The 21473-nt window shown below is 38.5% G+C and overlaps 1 protein-coding gene across 1 annotated transcript in view; it reads left to right on the top strand.

Annotated features, from left to right (window-relative positions):
• Nucleotides 1–21473, top strand: part of MYO3B (myosin IIIB) — a 206403-nt gene that overhangs the window by 72152 nt on the left and 112778 nt on the right. The window contains exons 9-10 of the mRNA XM_050899969.1: nt 1366–1431; nt 15684–15839. Coding sequence (XP_050755926.1) covers nt 1366–1431; nt 15684–15839 — 222 coding nt within the window. The remainder of the gene's footprint in view (nt 1–1365; nt 1432–15683; nt 15840–21473) is intronic.

The following is a 21473-nucleotide window of genomic DNA, read 5'->3' as shown; positions in this document are numbered from 1 at the left end:
GTAGAATAAGTCTTACTGTGATTTTTTTTTTCCTGCCAGTTCAGTAACATGCAACCCTTTGCATTGAACCCTCAAATGCAGCAAAAGATAAATCATTAAGGTTTCATAAAACACAAGTTTAATCTTAAAAAGTGAAATAGACTTCAGTACTTATAAAATCTTAAGTTGCAGAAGAAACTTCTGGAAGATAACATATTATAATATAATATGTTATTTGTGAACACTTCCTGCTATAGGTTGGTCCACTTAAATTTGAGCCACTTCAAATTTGGTCCACTTAGTATGACCTATAGACCTTGCTCTGTATGTTTATGTAATTTAACTGTAACAGTAACAATCAGAAAGGAAAGTAATTATATGGCAACTAACATGGAACCCATCAGAGTTTAAAAGATTATTCTTATGGAAGGCCATCTTACTATGTGTCCTGGTTTTGGCTGGGAGAGGTAGCGGGATCGATGCCTGCATTCTCCACCAATACAATTGCTCACCACCCGCTGACCAATGCCTGAGCTGCGATCCGCCCCTCCCGGCCAACTCCCTCCTGTTTATATACTGGGCATGACATTCCATGGTATGGAATACCCCTTTGGCTAGTTCAGGTCAGCTGTCCTGGCTATGCTCCCTCCCAGCTTCTTGCACACCTGCTTGCTGGCAGAGCATGGGAAACTGAAAAGTCCTTGGCTTAAGATAAGTGCTACTCAGCAACAACTAAAACATCAGTGTGTTATCAGCAGTATTCTCACACTAAATCCAAAACACAGCACTGTACCAGCTACTAAGAAGAAAATTAACTCTATCCCAGCTGAAACCAGGACAATATGTAGTGTAAAAATACTGTCTGCTAAATGTCACTTTTAAAATAACATCTATTTTTAATAGTTTTAGAGTTTACAGTGTCATCCAAACTGAATACAGATTGAAATCCAGACTGAAAATCCTACAGATTGTTGACAGTTTGGTAGTTCTTATGATGAAGATATCCATACTTAAAGAAGTGATCTGGGGTAAAGGGCTAAAGTGGTGTGATGGCTAGGTTAATATTCCAGTTTCATTTGATCCTTCCTGAGTCAGGCTGAATTGAAGGGGAAATGTTGGGAAGCGTACTGTGAGCTATACTGACTACCAGCTTCAAAGGTATTGACATAAAAGGAGAAGGACATGAAAAGAGAAGAACTGTCAGTAAATAAGCAGCAGCAAGAAAAACCCAACAGGCGTCTGAAGGGGACACATAGACAATTTGAGCATTACTTTCTCGATCATCATTTTCTCCCTAGTGGAACCACTATCATCTTTGTTGACTATCTGTGAGATAATTCCAGTAAACATTAACATTTTAAACCCTGAAACTTTGTATTTTTTCAGAAATCCTCCTCCTACTTTGCTACATCCTGAAAAATGGTGCAGAGGATTCAACCATTTCATTTCACAGTGAGTTTTTTCTTTTAAAAACAGCTTATTCAGCAAGGCCTACACGTGTCAATCTGAAAACAGAATTTGTTTGTGGAGTTGTTGCTTTTGCAGGTGTCGTGGTTTAGGCCCAGCCAGCAGCAAAGCACCACGCCGCTACTCACTCACTTCTCCCCTCCAGTGGGATGGGGAGGAGAAAATACAACAAAAGGGCTCATGAGTCGAGACAAGGATAGGGAGGGATCACTCACCAGTTATGGTCACAGGCAAAACAGACTTGATTTGGGGAAAAATAAATCAATTTAATTTGTTACCGATCAAATCAGAGTAGGATGATGAGAAATAGAACCATACCTTAAAAACACACCTTCCCTCTACCCCTCCCTTCTTCCCAGGCTCAGCTTTGCTCCCGATTCCTCTACCTCTTCCCCCCCAGCAGCACAGAGGGATGGGAATGGGGGCTGTGGTCAGTTAATCACACGTCGTTTCTGCTGCTCCTTCCTCCTTGGGTGGAGGACTCCTCACACTCTTCCCTTGCTCCAGCATGGGGTCCCTCCCACGGGGGTCAGCCCTCCACGAGCTTCTCCAGCGCAAGTCCTTTCCACAGGCTGCAGTCCTCCACAAACTGCTCCAGCGTGGGCTTTCCCACGGAGTCACGGCGTTCTCCGGGCCCAGCCACCTGCTCCGGCATGGCGTCCTGCACGGGCTGCAGGGGAATCTCTGCTCCGGCGCACCTCCTCCCTCTCCTTCCTCACTGACCCTGATGTCTGCATGGCTGTTTCTCCCACATCCCACTCCTCTCTTCACTGCACCACCTCTACCTCGGCAGTCCTTTCCCCATCTTAAATATGCTCTCAGAGAGGCGCTACCACCATCGCTCATTGGCTTGGCCTTGGCCAGAGGCGGGTCTGAGTTGGAGCTGGGGAAGCTTCTAGCAGCTTCTCACAGGAGCCACCCCTGTAGCCCCTCCCCAGCTACACAAACCCAACACAGCAGGTTTTTAACTTCAGTTTTCTTTTCATAGACTCTAGACCATGCTTCACTTTTTGAAAGCTATACAGCACAGTTTGATCTTCTCATGTAATTTGCTTCACAGCTTCTCTGAACTCCTTAGTTGATTCGCTTCTTGACTTTGATGGACCTGGGACAGATTTATAAATATACCTGATTTCCTTGATGGTTTTGCAGTGAAATTTTGTGTCAAGGAGGCAAAAGGGTTAGTGAAAATGACTGCTGGTTAATTTAAAATAAGAATTCGAAAGACAAGAAGGAAAATAGTTGCCTTTTGCCACTTCATTAATATTCAGTAGGTCGTATACCCAATATATGTAATTGAACACCGATTGTGCCAAAAGTGTAATGTTACCTAGATGGTACCAACAACTTTCTGGATGCGGCTGTCACTGAACTAAAATATGCTTTTGCTTTACTTTTTTCTTTTTACAGTGAAACAAAGAAATCACAATTTAGTAGTTGCTAGCATTCAAAAATATTACAGCAACTTTTATGAGTGGTTTTGAGAGTTCTTCAGGATTTCATTGTGACCTATTACAGCCTAAACTGTATAACATGGGGAATAATATTATCAAACCCTTGGGAAGTTTACACTGATCAAATAACCAAATACTTTGAACACTGCTCCTCAGTATTGACTTTTCAAGATAGATTTGAAAATATGCACATCTTCATTTTGAATCTGTTCTGTTCCTTAATGTATCTAGTTACTTGTGGAGGAGTACAATATCCTTACCTGATACCTTTTTCAGTCAGTTGTGTAGTAGTGTCTTCCCATTTTAGGAGAAGTTAAAAATAGAAAGACTAATGCAAATTTTATTAATAACCCATGAACAATTTTCTTATTTACTATGCTGATCTTTAATCAGGCAGGAAGGTGAGGTACACTGTAATGGTTGGCCTACAGAGGAAGGCCATTACTATCATTACTGCAATGTAACTCAGAATCTCTTCTAGTGTAGGTAGTAGAAGTACATTCCTCTAGAGCAGATGGACCCAAGTTCTGTTTCTCCATAATGCATGTCCTTGTTTACACAGCAGTGTACATTGTGATCTGTGGCAGAATCAGTGTTTAATTACAAAAGTTACTGGGGTGGTGGATGAATTCCATTCTGTTGTAGAGAAACATTGTTTTTACAGTATTTATGGACTGTAGCCTATATTCTGGGGGACTAGCACTGGTGGATTATATTCCACTTGTGCTTTAGAGAGTCAGTGCACCTGGTAAATAAGATTACATTCCGTTCTCAGAAACACTGTGCATTAACCTTCAGCATTGTTATACAGGTTTGTCTTTCTTGGTATCTTCCTTTTTAGAAGTCCCTGCTGACCTTGAGAACAATACAAAAAACTAAGTTTAACATTTCTTAACATTTGTTCAATCCTTTAGTTCAGCATACACTGTTCATAAAAGAAGTCAGATGTTAGTAATTTATGAATATACTTGTTTTTAATCTTGTCCGTTGGGTTTTTTATATCTTCAAATTGTATATTTTTAATCACATTGATTTTTAATTACTTTTGCTTAATTACTTCCTCTCACCAGCAAGATCTGCAGGTTCTTAAATCTTGCTTTTCATTTTTACAGTAATACGCACAATGAAGTAAGGAATTATGCTCATATGCAGTCTTTTAACATGGAGAAATGCAACAATTGTAATAAATATGCTGGTTTTATAGCTACCTTTAAGAGAACACTGAAATGGAATTCTCTGTGACATTGCTTCATTCTCGGGCATGTGTTAGTAAAGTTGTTATGATGCAGAAGTTACAAGATGTTTTTATGGAGGCTTGGATTTACATTAGTGGATTTTCTACAAAAATTAAATAATGAGACGTTGGATCATACAACTGCAAACCTTTTAGTCATTACTGATAATTGGCTCATTTATATGCGTTAGTTATGCATTTGTTGATGCCCACCTTGTGACAGCTTAGTTATGATAAATTAAAAGCAGTGATTGTGTAAATGCCATACTGCCTTTTATCCATATGTTAGGACCTTGCCTGATGTTTCTGTCACCCTTGTGATGAGTGGTTAGCTTTTGAATAATTTCATTATCTGCCTCCTTCCTGATGGCTAACATCATTTGCATAACAAGCTTATCCGGTTCAAGTTGTGGGCTAGACCTGTGTACTAACAAAAACCAAGCACACAGCTTTGGCTAAGCATACTTTTGACTTCAGTTCTGTTTACGCAATAATTTATTTATGCCAGGATTGCCAAACCTGGTCATTGTAGCTTTTTTCACCCTACATTCTCGTCCCTTGAAATGCCACTGTCTCAAGAGGCATTTTTGTTATAAGCGTTCTCTCACGTATTATAGTGATTTACAACATGCCTCAGCTGGAAGTTTCAATCTACTTTTGTAGGTAACTCTTTAAACTGTTAAAATAGTAATCATATATTTTTCAGAAATGAAGTCTGTATTTTTAACTACGATTCTGCTGCCCCAAGAGATATGATTTTGCAGCAGCATTTTAAAGTCAGATGTATTATTTGCAAAATCTGAATGGAGAGAGGGTCAAGATAGTTCTTAGCTTGGTGAATTTATGTTTCTATTCCCAGCATTGTTGACCTTGACTTGAGATGAAGACTGTAATGTGTTGTCCTCATAAGGATTTTTACAATGAGATTGCTAATCTGAGTTTTAAAAAAATACAGACAAGACACAATTTCAGCCAAGTCGTCTCTGGCAGCAGCCTAATTTTGTATTTGGTATCTACTGAGATACACACAGCACATATACACTTTTAAAAGGTCAGTAAAATTCTATGTATGCCTATTTATCTGTAATACTGTGATTGTCCATGAAGAACTTGCCTGCTCCACTGATAATGTGAGAAAGAATTAATTATCTGTTTATTTTATCTACATATTAATAGGGCTTACTATTCCTATAAGGCCATGTAAACAACTACATCAGTTGTTGGAGGATTGGCTCCTAAAAATAATATACTTTTACCTATGTTTATTTCTATGTTGAAATAAAATACCAGTTTTGAAAAGTTCACTCTATTCATATACCATGAATGTTTATGAAGCGCTTTTTTTTTAATAGCTGCAGCATAGATGACATTGCGCTCTTAAGATGATAATTTGTGTCCACCACCATTTTGGACATACAGTCCTTCAGAATTCATTCATAAAATAATACAGGCTATATGTTAAATAAAAAACCTCTATTGACTAAAATTATCTCACAGGCCGCAAATAATTTTCTTGGCAGTTTAAACCTTGACTGATCTCTAGGGGTAGATAGAAGAGTTAGTATGTTCTTGGAGCAGAAGGATACAATAACCTTTATTTACATTACATCACAAAATGGTAATTTTAATTAAAATAAGCAATGGTATCTCCAGGGACAGACATTCTCCTTTTAAATTTATTTAACCAATGATTAGCTATTATGGTTCTTTGAATTAATTAGTCATTCTTGAGCTGGAGGGAATTAAAGAATTAAGATATTCAGGAAGTACTAAAGTCAAAATGTGAAGTTACAGGATTTATGGTCACATTTATCATCAGAATGTAACTTATTTTAGCAATGACATTGCAAATACAATACAAATATAATTTTTCATCTTGATAAACTTTTATTTTTTGTACTCAGTTTAAACACAGCCTTGCAAGCTGAATTTCATATTGATGAGTCTACATTCAGAGTTATTCAATTAAGAGATCATCTAGATTATATAGGTTTTAAGTGCTCCATTTAGATTTAACTTCTCTGAATGCAGATCAAATTTTTTCACAATCTAAGCAATTGTTTGGTGACATTCTGTTCATATTACATAAAGAATATTTTACTGTTTCTGTCACTGAGAACATGATACGCGTTTGACATAACTCATTAATTTCACAGTGTCTAAGAAGACAGAGGTCTGCAAATGTCAGAAAGATACAGATTGCAATGTGTAAGGTTACCACCAAATCTGTAAGTTTTTGCATTTTGTTCATTGATGTAGGCTCTGAGAATCTGTCTACAGATGAACTTGAAATACTAAATTGTAGTACCTGATGAAAGATCACAACTTCTGAGTATTGCATGAGATGTTTTTATACAGATGAATGGGCATATATAATGGCTACAATTATCTTCAGCTTTCTAATGAGCAGTTGTAGTAAAAAACTGCAATTTTAGGTAGAGGTGAGAAACTCCCATGCAGGTTTGAAGTCCTGACCCTGTAAAGAATCGTGCTAGATTTTACAAATGTCATAGTATCAAGATCTTTCACTCAGTAAAGTATACTTTGAGTTGAGTTCCTTACCATTAGTGATAAGCACTCATTCTTCCCTTGGTTCCCATGGTTTGTGGGTTTATTGGCTTGCTATTCTCAATTGTAAACACTAAGAGTAGTAAGTATAGTGCAGTGAGAAAGATATGTATCCATGGTGGAGTGACAAGTCTATTTGGGAAGCATTAGCAATTCTAGGAGTAGTATGCTGCATAGAAGACGATAGTATCAGAGAGAGCATGTGAAGTAATTGTCTGATGAGACGAAGTTTCCTTACTCTCCTCTTCAAGCTCCTATTCTCATTAAGTGCCAGTATTTGAGTTTCTCAAGTAGTCTCTGCCTATTGCTCTTTCACTGGGATGCTTTTTAAGCATAATTCGAAGCTTAGATGCTTCTGGAGCTCTAATGTTATTACCATTTATTGGAAGAAAAACCTTTTGTAACAGCTAATGTTTGCCATCTCTCTGCTTTACTTGAAAGGAAATGTAAAGGCAGGATGTTACCACTTCTTACTACATGGTTTTCACTTCCATAGTGTTTGGTAAAAGTAAAGACTGAGCATGGCAGAAGACTGAGGACTGTAAGACAGAAGTGGTAGACATGAACACTAAGATGCAGAGTGGGAAGGAAGGAAGATGTCGGGAGCGAAGAGAAGTGAAATATGTCTCTGCTGGTCTTGTAGTAGTTTGTTTTTAGGGGTGGACTTATTCCTTCCAGTTAAATTATTCTAGTTCTCAAAGTAAGGATATGTTCTAGGTGATCCAGGTTTGTTTGGAGTGCATTTTTGATGGTATGAAAGGCAGGAGTACAGAAATAGGAAAGCAGTAAAAATTGGAGTTGCAAAAAATATAAAACAAATAATAATCCACCATTTCTGCTTGATAATAGTACCTTTGCATTGGACTGATGAAAGTAATGCCTTATTCCTGTCAGTAGATTTTTAAGTCATCTGTACTTGTAGAATAGAGACGAGAGTTCAATTCCTTCTTTTACAACTGAAGAAACTGAGACGAAGGGCATCATGCTCAAAGTCACTAAATAATCAACAGCAGAGCTGGGAATGAAGCAGTCCAGCATACTTTTAGATTAAGAGAAGCTCCAGGAAGCGCAGATGTGCCTGCTGTCCTCTTGTGGGCCATGGGGTACAGGTCAGGTCTGGCACACAGTAACAGGAAGAATGTTGTTACTGCCTGTGGACTCCCAACTAGCAGAACTAACCTGATCTCATCTGCCCAGGTGTTTGTGAATTAGTTCAAATGAAGATGTCATAGCATGGCTGGATTTGGGGTTTCACAGCAGAGGGCATCAGGCAGTCAGCTTAATGGTGTGTAAGTGAGAAACTTTTCCCAGCTGCTCTGTGATTATGACATAGTGGATCTACAATTGCCTTTTTAGTGGCTGTCCTTATTTACTGGATGATAGGAAAGAATGCACTAAACACCAAAAGAGAGAAAAATATCTCTGTTCTTAGCTGCCTTTCCAGCTATGACATAAGATGTAAAAGAAATAAACTGTTGGTATCAGACTATGCTTTCCTTGTCTCCTACCTTCTCTATGCTCCAACTGCCTTAAATCAGCTGCATGCTGTAGTGTCAAAGGGGGATGGATACCTGAGGGAGAATGTTTGGTACAAATGCAAAACATCCTGTTTCTAATAAAAAGCTTCAGTTGTAAAAGGTTCTGAAGGCTCTTTGTGTTCCTATGTCTTCAAAGACAGGCCAAAGAAATAGAGCAGACCCATTCCTGATAAAAGGCTAGAAACTCCCCAATTTCATCATACAATAAATAAATGTATTTGGTGTTTTTGAGATGCTCCCTAGAATTGTTCTGACTGAATTTCTGTTGTCTCTGGTAAAATTCTAAGGGTTTCAACATGAGCTAAGTCTGATCCATTCTAAGAGCTGCAAGAGGTGCCACTCCATAGAGTTTGCATTGTTTGTTCTCTAAACCATGTATATGAGCCAGAATAAATTGTTGTGTCTTCTCAGCCCAAAGGAGGCTGGGAAACCTGTTGTAATTTTTGAAGCTTTAGAAGAGGTAAAGCTATTTACTACAAGTAATTTTACAATTTCAGTGTGAGTGAACCTTTGTTAGGTTTCAGATGTGTGCTCTAAATTATACTATATGGTGCTTGATGTTAAAAATGAAACTGAAAGAAGATTTATTAAGAAAATAGGTGCTGGTGACATTTCAGTGTTAGAGTATTTCTCTCATTGTTAGGGAAGATTAGTAATTTACAGCATTTGCTACCAAAAGGCAGATCAATAAAGATATAAATGTGTTCTGATCATCAGAATTTATATTATGCACGTGATGATTGAGTACTTTGTCATAAATTCAGTCTTTCATCCTGATATCTGATTGTAGCAGAAGGAACACTAAAATCCTTGTTATTTATCATTGGATGCTGGTTCAAGACAGGAGACCTATTTAACCTATATACATACCCTTAGTGCTCAGCATTGCTTTTTCCAAAGGGGCAACTATATATAGTTCTGAAGATAAGGTTATTTGTATGCTGTATGTCCTATTGAATTAGGACTGAAAACAGAAATTCTGTTGGCAAAGCTGTCACAGTTTTTTTAGTTCATTTTTGCAAACAAGTGGCCTGCAGCAGTGGGGGATGGGCAGGCCTGGGAATGGGAAGCAGGGAGGCCTCAGGGAAGCAGGCACATCCCTGCATCATTATTACAAATGTAATTCATAAAATGTCTTCTCCACCTCTCTGCTGCATGTGACTGACCAGTGTCTGCCACAGCTACGTGTGGTACAGAAGTAGGAGGAACAGTCAGTGACGGATAGGAACAGACCATTTTAACCAGTTAAAAACAATCTCAGAGGTTGTTATTTTTCCTTCCTTGACTGGAAAGTTTCTGACCTAATGTACCTGGCCTAGATGATTTTCCTTGTCAGTGTCTATCCTTCCATTTCTCTAAGCAGGGGGGTCAGCCCAGTTGGGATCATGCTCTTGATTTCATTAATCTTCCACTGGGAAACAGCCTTCTGATGGAAGTAGATGGGAAAGTATGGGGACGAAAAAAAAAATCTCAGAACCCTAGAGACCTCTAGGTCCTCCTCCTTCTCTAGACCTCCTTCTCCCTGCTTAGGGAGAGGATCGAGAGAATATGACCTTACTCTTTCTCCTCTCCCTCTGGGAAACCTCCATTCTAGATCCCCAGATGAACTGTCTCTACCTTTGGGGGCAACCTGGTAACTGTTAGTAAATATTAGCTCATGAATGCTGATAAATATCTCTCCTTTTCAGTCATCTGATTCACTACTTGCACGTAGCAATTCCAACAATGTTATCGTCCAAGTTCAAGCAGCCAGTGAATTTTTAGAGGCCGTCCCAGATGGGCCTGTGCGTATGGGAGTCTGCTCTTATCCCCTGCTAATAAATGCTTCATCTTTGCCTGTAATTGTGGCAGAATGGAAATGGTGCTTAGGAGCCTGGCTGTGAGATTGCAGCAAATGGCTGCAACCTATGTTTAATGTAGTGACACTAATGAATTCTGAGAATTAATTTTCAGCTAAGAAAGCATGATGGAAGATACTAGAATTTCAAATTAGGTAATGGTTTGACTTTCTTCAAGGCAAACATGTACAATGTTTGTTTCCTTTTCAATCTCTACTTAGCCTTCCCATTATTTCAGATCCAAAAAACAGCAGACCAAATATGATCATATTTTCATCATACTTTATATGAAACCCATCTTGTAGTAGATTTGCTAGTCAATTTGCCTAATGCAAGGCAGTCTCACCACTTTTTTTAATAATTTCCACGGGCCAAACAAATTGGCTTAATTTGCAGGTGCAGCACATTTGTTGGTTTTATATGTAATTGCAGCATGGTTGATGTTTGACAGTGCCTAAGCTAAGTGTCCAAATTGATCTTAAACGAATGCTCAGATAAGCACCTGAAGATATTTAGGTATTTTAGTTTTCTCCTTTCCTCAGAAGCAAATCCTTCAGTGATATGACTTCTTAATATTGTTTTTTACTTGCACAACACACACACTGATTTCTGTTGGCTGCATTAAATAAGAATATTTTCTGATAAGTGACCGTCGTGGTTTAACCCCAGCCAGCAACTAAGCACCACACAGCTGCTCGCTCACTCCCACCCACAGTGGGATGGGAGAGAGAATCAGAAGAGTAAAAGTGAGAAAACCCATGGGCTGAGATAAAGAAAAGCAAAAGCTGCGCACACAAGCAAAGCAAAACAAGGAATTCATTCACCACTGCCCATCGGCAGGCAGGTGTTCAGCCACCTCCAGGAAAGCAGGGCTCCATTACGCGTAACGGTTACTTGGGAAGACAAACACCATCACTCCCAACGTCCCCCACTTCCTTCCTCTTCCCCCAGCTTTATATGCTGAGCATGACGTCATATGGTATGGAATACCCCTTTGGTCAGTTGGGGTCAGCTGTCCCGGCTGTGTCCCCTCCCAGCTTCTTGTGCACCCCCAGCCTACTCGCTGGTGGGGTGGGGTGAGAAGCAGAAGAGGCCTTGACTCTGTGTAAGCACTGCTCAGCAGTAGCTGAAACATCCCTCTATTATCAACACTGTTTCCAGCACAAATCCAAAACATTGCCCCATACTAGCTACTATGAAGAAAATTAACTCTACCCCAGCCAAAACCAGCACGGTGATGTTATAAAAGCTGTTTTGTTACTATACTCTTCCTCTTTCAAATGTTAATATTGCTGGATTTTTGTGTATTACTTCTTGATTTCTTTTTTTCTGGCCTTTACATGGAACACATCTCCTGAGTGAAGGTACTGGCAACTTTGGACTCAGGCACCCAAATGATTAACTTTTTCACACACTGTAGTTCTATTTCAGGGTGCAGGTCAGTAGAAAACACTGTGATAATGCTCACCTTCATGCAGGCTTTAGCATTGTAAGAGCTGATATTCTATATTACATTATTTTTTTCTCAAGAGCAGTATAGTGTCAATACTGCTTCCAGTGTAGGAGATGATACCTTACTGAACACTTGCAGTGACACGGGCAGTCTGATGCATCATTTTTCGCTAGCACATAGGTGGTGGCCCAAGAATTGTTACTTTACAGGTAACATTGACTAAGAACAGCAGCAGCACGCATTCAGTGTGGCACTAAAAGCAACACAGTTTAAATGACAGTGTGTAGAAGCAGAGCATGTAAATATACCTCAGAATATTAATAGGTCTTGTCTACATAGAGAGGAATTGGGACAAAGGAATATGCACCAAGAGGAGAAACATAAGGACTATCTTTTCTGTGTCACATGGCAGCTCTCCATCCTGCACTCTATCACAGCAGGCCTGGTGATACACCAAATTGGCACTGAATGTGCACTGAGCCCACAGAACCTACTGTGACTGCAAGCCGCTTACTGGCACTTGAAACATAGTAAGGAGTAATTTCTAGAAGTGACTGTGTCAACGCTTCTGCTGTTTCAGAGCAAAAGGAGAGTGTATATGCCATACACACGTCAATTCCCTATGGTCTGCCTGGTCTTTCTGCTGCTGTGTTCCTAATGTGCGAGGAACTTGCCATTTAACTTGATGGATTAAACCAACTTCAGTGGAGACGTACATTCTCTTGTCAGTCTCTTCCCTGAACTGGAGTGGAAGTACTCACACAAGAAGTTACAGACGTGAATTTAAGCAGCTGTCCCTCACCCTTGCACAGCTCTTAGTTACTAGCTCTCTGCTTTGTTGTGATATCTCACTAACCATCTGAAAGGGCTCTGTTCTTCCGATACGGGCACAAACTTGGCACTATGGTAGGTGTGCTCTGTCTGAGCTTGGAACAGAGACTTTGATCACAGAATCATGTGGATGTGTCTTGTGTCATTAGCTTGGTCATCTTATGAATTAATGAAGTTTTACTTGTGTTTCAAGTGAAATCCTAAGTGACCACAGATTGCAAAAATATCCTACTACCAGAGAATGAAGGCTGCATATAGATGAAACAATGTATAAACTTTGATAGTTGCAAAGCAGAAGAGTAGCATGCATGCAAAGTGAATAGTCAGCGGGGGATTGGCAGCAGTATGCAACAGAAGCAAAAGTAATCGTAAAGTAGTCTTCAAGACCACCTCCCTGACAGAACTTACCTATGCTCATTAAAACACCTGCCAGACCTAAACAGCTAGCATTTCAGGCACATAATAGAGAGGCTAAGAACTTTTTTCCCTAAAATGTTTTCCTTCTGTCTCTTCTTGTTGGGCTTCCTTAATGAATGCAGTATCCTGGACATTTGGGTGTTTCACTGAAGGGCCATCTATATGGGAAAATTTCTCTTGCAACTTCTGGATCTTGTCCGTAGAGTGTCTTTGGAGGTGCATTGTTCCAGAGCTCATAGTAGAATTCATATTAATAACTACATACCACCAGGGAAAAGATTTGTATGTTCTTCACACTTTTGGTAAACACAAGATATTCTGTCTGGAACTGTGTAATTTCTTGAAGAGAATCCAATAATGTTGTTATTATCTGAAAAGCAACTGTCATGACATTAGGGCCTGTTGCGATAGGACAAGGGGTAACGGTTTTAAACTAAAAGAGGGTAGATTCAGGCTAGATATAAGGAAGAAATTTTTATGATGAGGGTGGTGAAACACTGGAACAGGTTTCCCAGAGAGGTGCTAGATGCCCCATCCCTGGCAACATTCAAGGTCAGGTTGGACGAGGCTCTGAGCAACCTAGTTGAAGATGTCCCTCCTCATTGCAGGGGGGTTGGACTAGATAACCTTTAGAGGTCTCTTCCAACCCAAATTGTTCTGTGATTCTATGACATAGCTTCACTTGGATTCAGTTATATTACTGAAAAATTCCTGGTGTAATCAAATTTAACAAGAAAATTTATATATTAACAGTATAGCATAAATACTCTAAATTTGTAATTGTTGTTGGAACACTAAAAATCACACAAGTGCATGAGCTTTTCAGAGTGAAATCTCTGCTTCAGATAATTGCCATCAATCTGTGATTTTGTATACTGCATAGTTTTTTGTTGTTTTGTTTTTTTTTCCTCTGCCTTCCTGATTAATGTTATCTTTCTTTTCAAATGCTTTTTTTCTTTTTCTCAGGAAACATATAAATTTAACCAGGATTGGCATGGACCATATTGTCTGTGTGGGTGTATTGACTTTTAAAAACCATGGATCACAAAAGGAAAAGTGTGTGTGGGAGGGTTGTCAGAACCTGTTGAAGGCTAATGATGGATCTCTTCATGGTGGGGAAGGACTGGTATTTATAGCCTTGCACTCGGAGGGATGGAGATAAAGCAGGTTCTGTTACTTTAGTCTTTCTATCAGGAGGCTACAGTTCTAGCCTATAACAGAATTCACCAAAATAGTTATAATACTGGTAGCACATTTTACAGACTGTCTTTTCTGGACTAGATGTACCAAGAAGAGGTTGGGAAAATGGTTTTCAGGAACCTAAAGTATTAAAGTTATGTTCAAAGATATTTCAGGATCATTTTAAGACCAGACTTTAGGCTTCAGTAAAGTATTTGAGGTGAGGCTAAACTTTAATCATTTGCTAATGTGTTTGGTAGTATTTGAAATCAATTAATGTGTATGTGGTTTTTTTGATATAGTTTAAATTTTGCAAATTGATATTGATACTGCTAGAATATAAAGTATTCTAAAACGTCTTAAAGTTTCATTGCACTTTTGGCTAAAAAGGTATTCTTTATTTGTGATATTTGGCCCTGCTAAGGAAGTACTTTAGGGGTATCTTTTAGGAACTTTTCAGGAATCTTTTCATTGCTATTATTATTACAATATTTCATTGTTATTATTGTTAGTATTATATTTTACTTTAGTTATTAAACCGTTCTTATCTCAACCCGCGAGTTTTACCTTCTTTCCCGATTCTCCTCCCCATCCCACTGGGAGGGGGCGGCAAGTGAGGGAGCGGCTGCATGGTGCTTAGCTGCTGCGTGGGATTAAACCACGACAGCTTAATATCAGCAAATATGAGATGTAATTGTGAAATATGTAATACAAATGCATGTCATCAAATAAACTCATCTTGGGCTGTAATTCGCTGAAATGATAGGTGCTAGAAGGGAGATATATACTGAATTGCAGCATTTCTTTCTCACATTCTCAAATAATGTCAATATTATTATTTGAGCAAGATAAACAGAATACTTTAATATGAAGAATTAGAGGGTACTTTAAAGCAGTCTAATCCTGTTAGATCATTCTTCTGTTTGAACTGTATTATTTCAGCTTTATTGTACAGAAGAGAATTCAACTTTAATGATGACTTCCTCAATTTTAAATCTCGATTATATAAATTAGCATGATACTTTATTTTATGCTGATTTAATAGCATGTATCTCTTTACTCCTTGCTATATCACCTGTTCCTATCACAGACAGAACTTTGGTACCCTGGCTAGCATTTAATTCTGACTCATTCATTTCTCTTCCAGTCTGAATTACGTAGGTTTGCAGAATTTTCTATGATTCTTATGCTAACACTTATCATTGCAATATAGAAGATCTACCTGAAACATTCATTTTAAAAACAAAACAAAGCTCTATATCAAATTGTTCTGACTAGTGTTGTATCACGGGTTTCACTTGTTTTTAATAGGCTATATCCTACAGTTCTTAGTCAAACTCTCATTGGAGAATAGATAGAAAATTAAAGTGAATGAAGTATTGTCTATTCATCTTAGGTTATGTTTAATGTATGTATGTTAACTGTACGGCACTTACAAGATACGATGCCATTTTTTCATAGTAAGCTAGCTACAGTTAAAAAGAGAGATTAAATAATCTCAAATTCGTAGCCTTTATACTAGTATACTCATGGGGTGAATTCACTTATTTAAGTATTTTATGCCAGATTTATTCCAATGTACAGGAAGAGTCTCGTTGCATACTGAGGAACTTAAATTTGTGGAAAAAGAAACTACTGTACAATAACAGCCACACAGTAAGCCGACTCAAATCATGCTGTAATGAAATAACATCATTGCCTGAGACTAGTATTTCTCTGTCACAGGTGTCTTATCAAGGATTTTGAAAAGCGTCCTTCAGTCACCCATCTTTTGGAGCATCCATTTATTAAACAAGTACATGGTAAAGATATGTCTCTGCAAAAACAGCTGGCTGACCTCATCCAAGAACAACAGCAGCTAGGTTCCCCAACCAAAACAAGGTACTGTACAATGTATATGCTGCAGCCCTCCTTCCCCACACTAATCCTGGAAGCACAAGTTGAAACTTAGAATGCACGGACATTTACTGTTTCAAATGATCATATTAATGCATTGACTAGCAGTATTATTAGCAGTAAGTACTGCATGCCGAGTGAATGCAGGAGACATGTTTTCCCACTGATACTTTGTAAAGCTAATTTGATCAGCCATAATGCAACCTTCTTAGCCTTCTTTCTCCCACTGAACTCTGTTCTATATGTATTCACTTTTGGCTCAGTCACAGAGATGCTAATAATTCCAGAATGTTCTGGTTTGTGGAAATACATATAGGCATGATGAAAAATTATGTCATATTTTGGTAGGAGAACTTTAAAAATACAACTGTGAACAATGAAGTGACTACTAGAAAAGGGTAGGAACAGAACACTTTAAAGTTTGCTGTTTGATTAGATACTATTTGTAAGAAGGCTATTCAATACTTAAAGTAATTGTTTTGTCTGTAGTTTAATATTAACTGCTATTTTTTGTTCAGCCTAGTAATTAATTCTAAAATGTGCTTAAAAAGCAATGAATGTTTATCAGCAGCAGTGGGATTTTTTACTTTTGAGGCTGATTGTAAATATGTCTTAGTTTAGTTGTTGTCCAGAGGGTGGCAGAATTTCACTGTTTCAAAAGAGAATTAAATGCAAATGAACACACCTTCCCAAGCTCAGCAATCATTCTGTAATATGAAATTTGTCTAGAGTGAGATAAGCTCTGGCCCATTATTATAAACAAACACCTACTAATGTTGATGAAGAAAATTAAATGTCATGATTCATAAGTCATAAACATGTATATACTTATATGCCATAAGACTCTGTAGCTTAAATGCTAAAAGCCCAAACAAAAATGTACAAGTTAAAATAAAGGAATAGCTGTAAGTACGGTTTCAAGGTGAAGTTGACTTCTGTGTTTTGGGGTTTTTTTTCCCTGGAAAAATATACCAGGAACTGCTTACTGTGGGTGAGGGAGCTACCCCAGCGTTATAGTAGAAGTTTCTGCTTTATCTAGCCTCCTAAGCAAACCTCCCCCATGTAACACCTGACAGATCAGATTGCCTGCAGCTGCGGGTTGGCTGGCCCAAAAGGTATCAGACTTTTCCCAGCTGTTGACCAAATAGAAGATATAGACAGAGTGAAATGATCCTTGTGCTAAGAGGAGCTCTGAAATGGACTCCTCATGATATTCCAATACATTCTTCTAGGATCTATCTCCATAATGTGGAGTGCGAAGGAATCAAGACCAAGACAGCATTTCTTTCCTCAAGCCTTTCCATATATTAACTGGGAGTGCTGTGACATGACAGACAAGCTTCTGCACCTTATGCTTATGCATGACTGGAATGTAGGAAGGATTTTGCTTCCCAGCACCCCCAGTATGAATCAGTGCTCACCTAAGGGAGTCCTTGTCCATCCTGTCACCACCTAACCCATCTTAAATATTTTGTTTGCCAAGGGTGATTATTTGCAACTCATGCAGTAGCACCTGCAGATTGCAGTGATGAAGGGGACTCTATTGCAATGAGTTTAGTCCTAATCTTATCCTCCCTGCCAGTCTAAGTTCTATTATTGTCCCTGATCCCCCCGAATTTACTTGGCCAACTAGTCCCAGGTTCTCTGTCCCAGGTCATTATCTGACCCATCTTTCCCATCAGTCTCCATTCACTGTTCATTCTGTCTGTCCATAAGGCTTTGTTCTCCTGTTAGAGTCAGCTTCTTGTGACTTCTTCCTCTACCAGTCCAATAGCTTCTGATTCTAATCTCCACCTTCTTCAGCAAGTCCTAGTCCAGGTTATTCTATTTTTCCAGCCATTCCTCTGTTCTTGGTGTTTCTCCTCACCTGATAATGTAGCTCGCAGCCCTCTTGTTTTTTCTCATCACTGAATTCATCTTTCCCAGATCTATTATAGTTTATCTTCTACTCTTAAAGCCCTACTCTCAGCAGACTCTTTGTACCCATCTTGTTCTTTCCTGGACTCTTGGTTTGCTTTTAGCCGTGCCTCTGAATTAGGTGGCTTCTTCCTCTGCCAGTGAACGATAAGAGAGGAGACATGATTAGGCTGCTGGAGAAATAGTCGTCTTTACCTTCACTTTGAAGCAAAGCCAGTGGGCCTTGCTGTTGGCTTCACTTTGAAGCCAATGGGCCTAACTGCTATTAAAGAATGTCTTTCTGATTGTTGTAGCATTATACTATGGTATCCTTACTGGTTCTTTGAAGCTCCAGCCCACTTTGATCAGGGCTGAGAGCATCCTCAGTGAGGACAAAAATTTAGTGATCATTTACCATTGAAATCTACCACATATTGTTCAGAATGATGAAGTGCTGATCTTCCAAAAATTTGAAACTTGATCAAATTGGTACAAACTTTAATGAGATTGCAAAAGTGTATCCCTGCAAAATACCAAGTCTGTGGGCCAGACAGTTAATACCGGACTACAAACATAAGATTATTACAAGAGAACCAACCTCCAGGAGCTTCTAGTTACAATTTTCCCCAGAGGATAGACATAGTCTCATAATAGTAAAGAGCTTGGCTCCGTAATAGGGAGATAGTACCCACTAGGAAAATTGGTACCAATTAAAAGCCTTTAAAAACTCAGTAATGTGTTTATAAAATAATTTTTAGTACAGAATCTGACATGCAGAAGAACACATGACCGGATGGTACTGTAAAAAAATTTACTGGCATTCATTTATGGTGATCTGTAGAAGTCATCTGAATGTATAGTCACCACTTCCAAGTAAACAGGCCAATTAAAACCCATGTTGAGTAAAACCTCTCTATTATATCATTGGATATATGTGCGTGCTTTTTCTGTTTATTGATGTGCCCATGACAGGTACAATGAAATATGCATTAATTCCCTGGTGTTAAGAGATAAAGAAAAATAGGTGCCCTTTTTTAGGAGCACAGCAACACTACAGATCAGTCATTTAAAAGATAAGTAAAAGAAAATATTCTCAGAGCACAGGCTGAAAATTTCCAGAAAGTGGAAAATCATCAGGATGCTGGTGTTAACAGCACTTCTACTGTGAGGGAACTCAGGGAGTCACTGGTGATGACAACTGATCAGGAGGTATCTGGGTTTTGTCTCATTTGAAAGTCTTCCAGCATCAGTGCTTTGCATTTGCATCTTTTGATTCTTTACTGACTCAGCACCTGTGGTTTTTTTAATAGGATTCTCTTTCCAATTGAGCAATGCCAGTTTTGCCTATTTTGGGACATCACTTAAGGTCATTGTGCCTGAGAGCAAGCCTGCAGACTAGAAAGTCAGGAGTACTGATTTAGAGGGTATGATGGAGAGATGTGGACAGCTGATCCAGCAGTTCACTGCTACTGAAAAGAACTGGGTTTTTTAATTTTCCCGCAGCTCCCAGGAACACGCTTATGATGTTGTTTTTATTGCAGCTCCAGTGATTGTCAAAACCTCCTGAGCTAGAACTTCTAAAGTAAGAGAAAAAAACCTAAGCCAGCAGAAACACACAGATAATTTTCTACTCTGTTAGTGATTTCAGAGGGCTGCCTCAACTGATACAGCTGAAGTAAAGGAGGGAATACTTCACATGACCAGGAATAAGGAGGAGAGGGGGAGGAAGAAGCAAGCTGTCCTCTTTTGGCAGGATCATCTGGGTTGACCTCTGAAGCTACAGACTGAAACATCTCCTTAATTCAGTTTCCTTCATTCTTCATATATAAACTTCTTTGTGTAATATAAACTTTATATCTCTAAACTGAACAGGCACTTCATTGTCCTTGCTGAGCTCAAAGGAGCCTACTAATGCACACATTTGTTGCTATCATCAGTTTGTTGCTGACAAACTTATTGTTGTCACTTTGCCATGAGAAAACTTACTAGAGAGCTTTATACTCTATTATTTCCTTTAGGTTAGAAATTAATAATAAAATGAAAAGGTTTATGCTAGTAAAAGATGACTTTTAAAATGAAAAATGGCATTAACAATTGCTCCTGCTTTTTTTTACTGAAAAAGATGCTCTTTGAAACTTTTCCAGCAGCTTTATTTTTCCCTAAATTATTTTCATCAGTGAGATGCAGATATCTGCTATCCTTATGCAAACAGGTGTTTTCAGCTTCAGAAAACCCAGCCAGGATACCGCTCTTTCCACGCTTGTAATGAGGAAGAAGGTTCTTTTTTCATCTGTTGGCATCTTTTAGACTGAAATCCTTGAGTTTTGCCATGATCTTGAGTGAAGCTGAAATTTCAGCATCAGCACTCCACTCCTGCATTGCCTGTTTCTTATACTCTCATGGGGTAAAACTTTGTGAGAAAGTCCAATGTCACGGCTGCATGAGGATGAGCTCTGGGTATTATCTTTATCTCTTCTGCATACCCTTTTATAAGCTATCAGTTAACTATGTGTATGTTTTGTCTAGTTTCTAACAATACCATGGCATAAATACTAATTAACAACAATATTTTTTTCATTAACAGCTTTGCCGTAGAAGCAGTTACATGAAGTTTAATTTTAAGAAATGTGTTCAGTGTTAAGTAGTTCACTAGTTCTATTTTTATAGAAGTTCTTTAATCCTTAAAAAATAAAGGTTAGTACATCAGAACATTGTTTCACATATATTCGTTCCAGCAATGCTGAATTTTTCTTTCCTGTCTTTTCTAAAGTCAAATACATCATTACTTTTTAACACATGGATACTGATTTGTAGTTCATCTTGGGAGCCAGAGCACTCACTCTTATTCCCATCAATATGTAGCTGCCTCTAGGCAGGAAGCATTTCTTAAAATCAGAGAGGATGCTGCCACAGGCTCTCACTCAGGTGGTGTTTGTTTTTTTTTCCCCCACTTTACCAATCCTGTACTCACACAAGGACTGTGAAATGCTTTCAGGTTATTCAAATAATGTCCTCATGCATAATAACATTGTGAGAACAAGAAATGTAATTAATTCCTAAAGACTTGTACCTCATATAGCATTAAATTGCAGAACTGGAAAAAAGTAGGACTCTAAGTTACAGTAAGGTGTGGACAACAAAACATGGAAACATTGGTCAGGAATGATAAGCAGAATTATAAAAATGTTTTTAGTATGGTAGTAATAACGGTGTTGATAAATACTTTGTGGCTAATTCTGTATTCTCTAAGTAAAGAAAGGTACACAAGTCAAGTTGATAGTAATCTTGCTGTATTTCAGGGATAAATTCTTCAAGATAGAGATTCATGCAATTGCATGTCAGTAAAATACCAAGAGTGTTTAGGCACGCTCTGAATTATAATACAAAAACATGGTAGAGTTTTGTGTTTTATTCCTCATTCTCTCTGAATTACTGTGTAACCTCTGTTATATCACTTACCCTCAATATTTCTCTGTTCCTCCACTTATGAAATGGCTATTAATAGCTTTACTTAACACATTTTACCTACAAAAAATAGATAGCAGTTTGTCTGAGGCAAGAACTTTGTCTTTTACTTGTTCTATACAGCTGTACTATACCTTTGGTCACTGTAAACCTGTTAATGAAGAGAAACATGCATAATGCCTGAAGCTCTAGCCATTTTTTCTTTCATTCTTTCAGCCCTAGATTCTGGCAAGACTCTAGGCAAAGATACGTTACAGA

Source organism: Gymnogyps californianus, chromosome 7 (genome assembly GCF_018139145.2).
Source record: "Gymnogyps californianus isolate 813 chromosome 7, ASM1813914v2, whole genome shotgun sequence".
Taxonomy (NCBI): Eukaryota; Metazoa; Chordata; class Aves; order Accipitriformes; family Cathartidae; genus Gymnogyps; species Gymnogyps californianus.
This window is presented reverse-complemented; position numbering and strand designations above follow the sequence as displayed.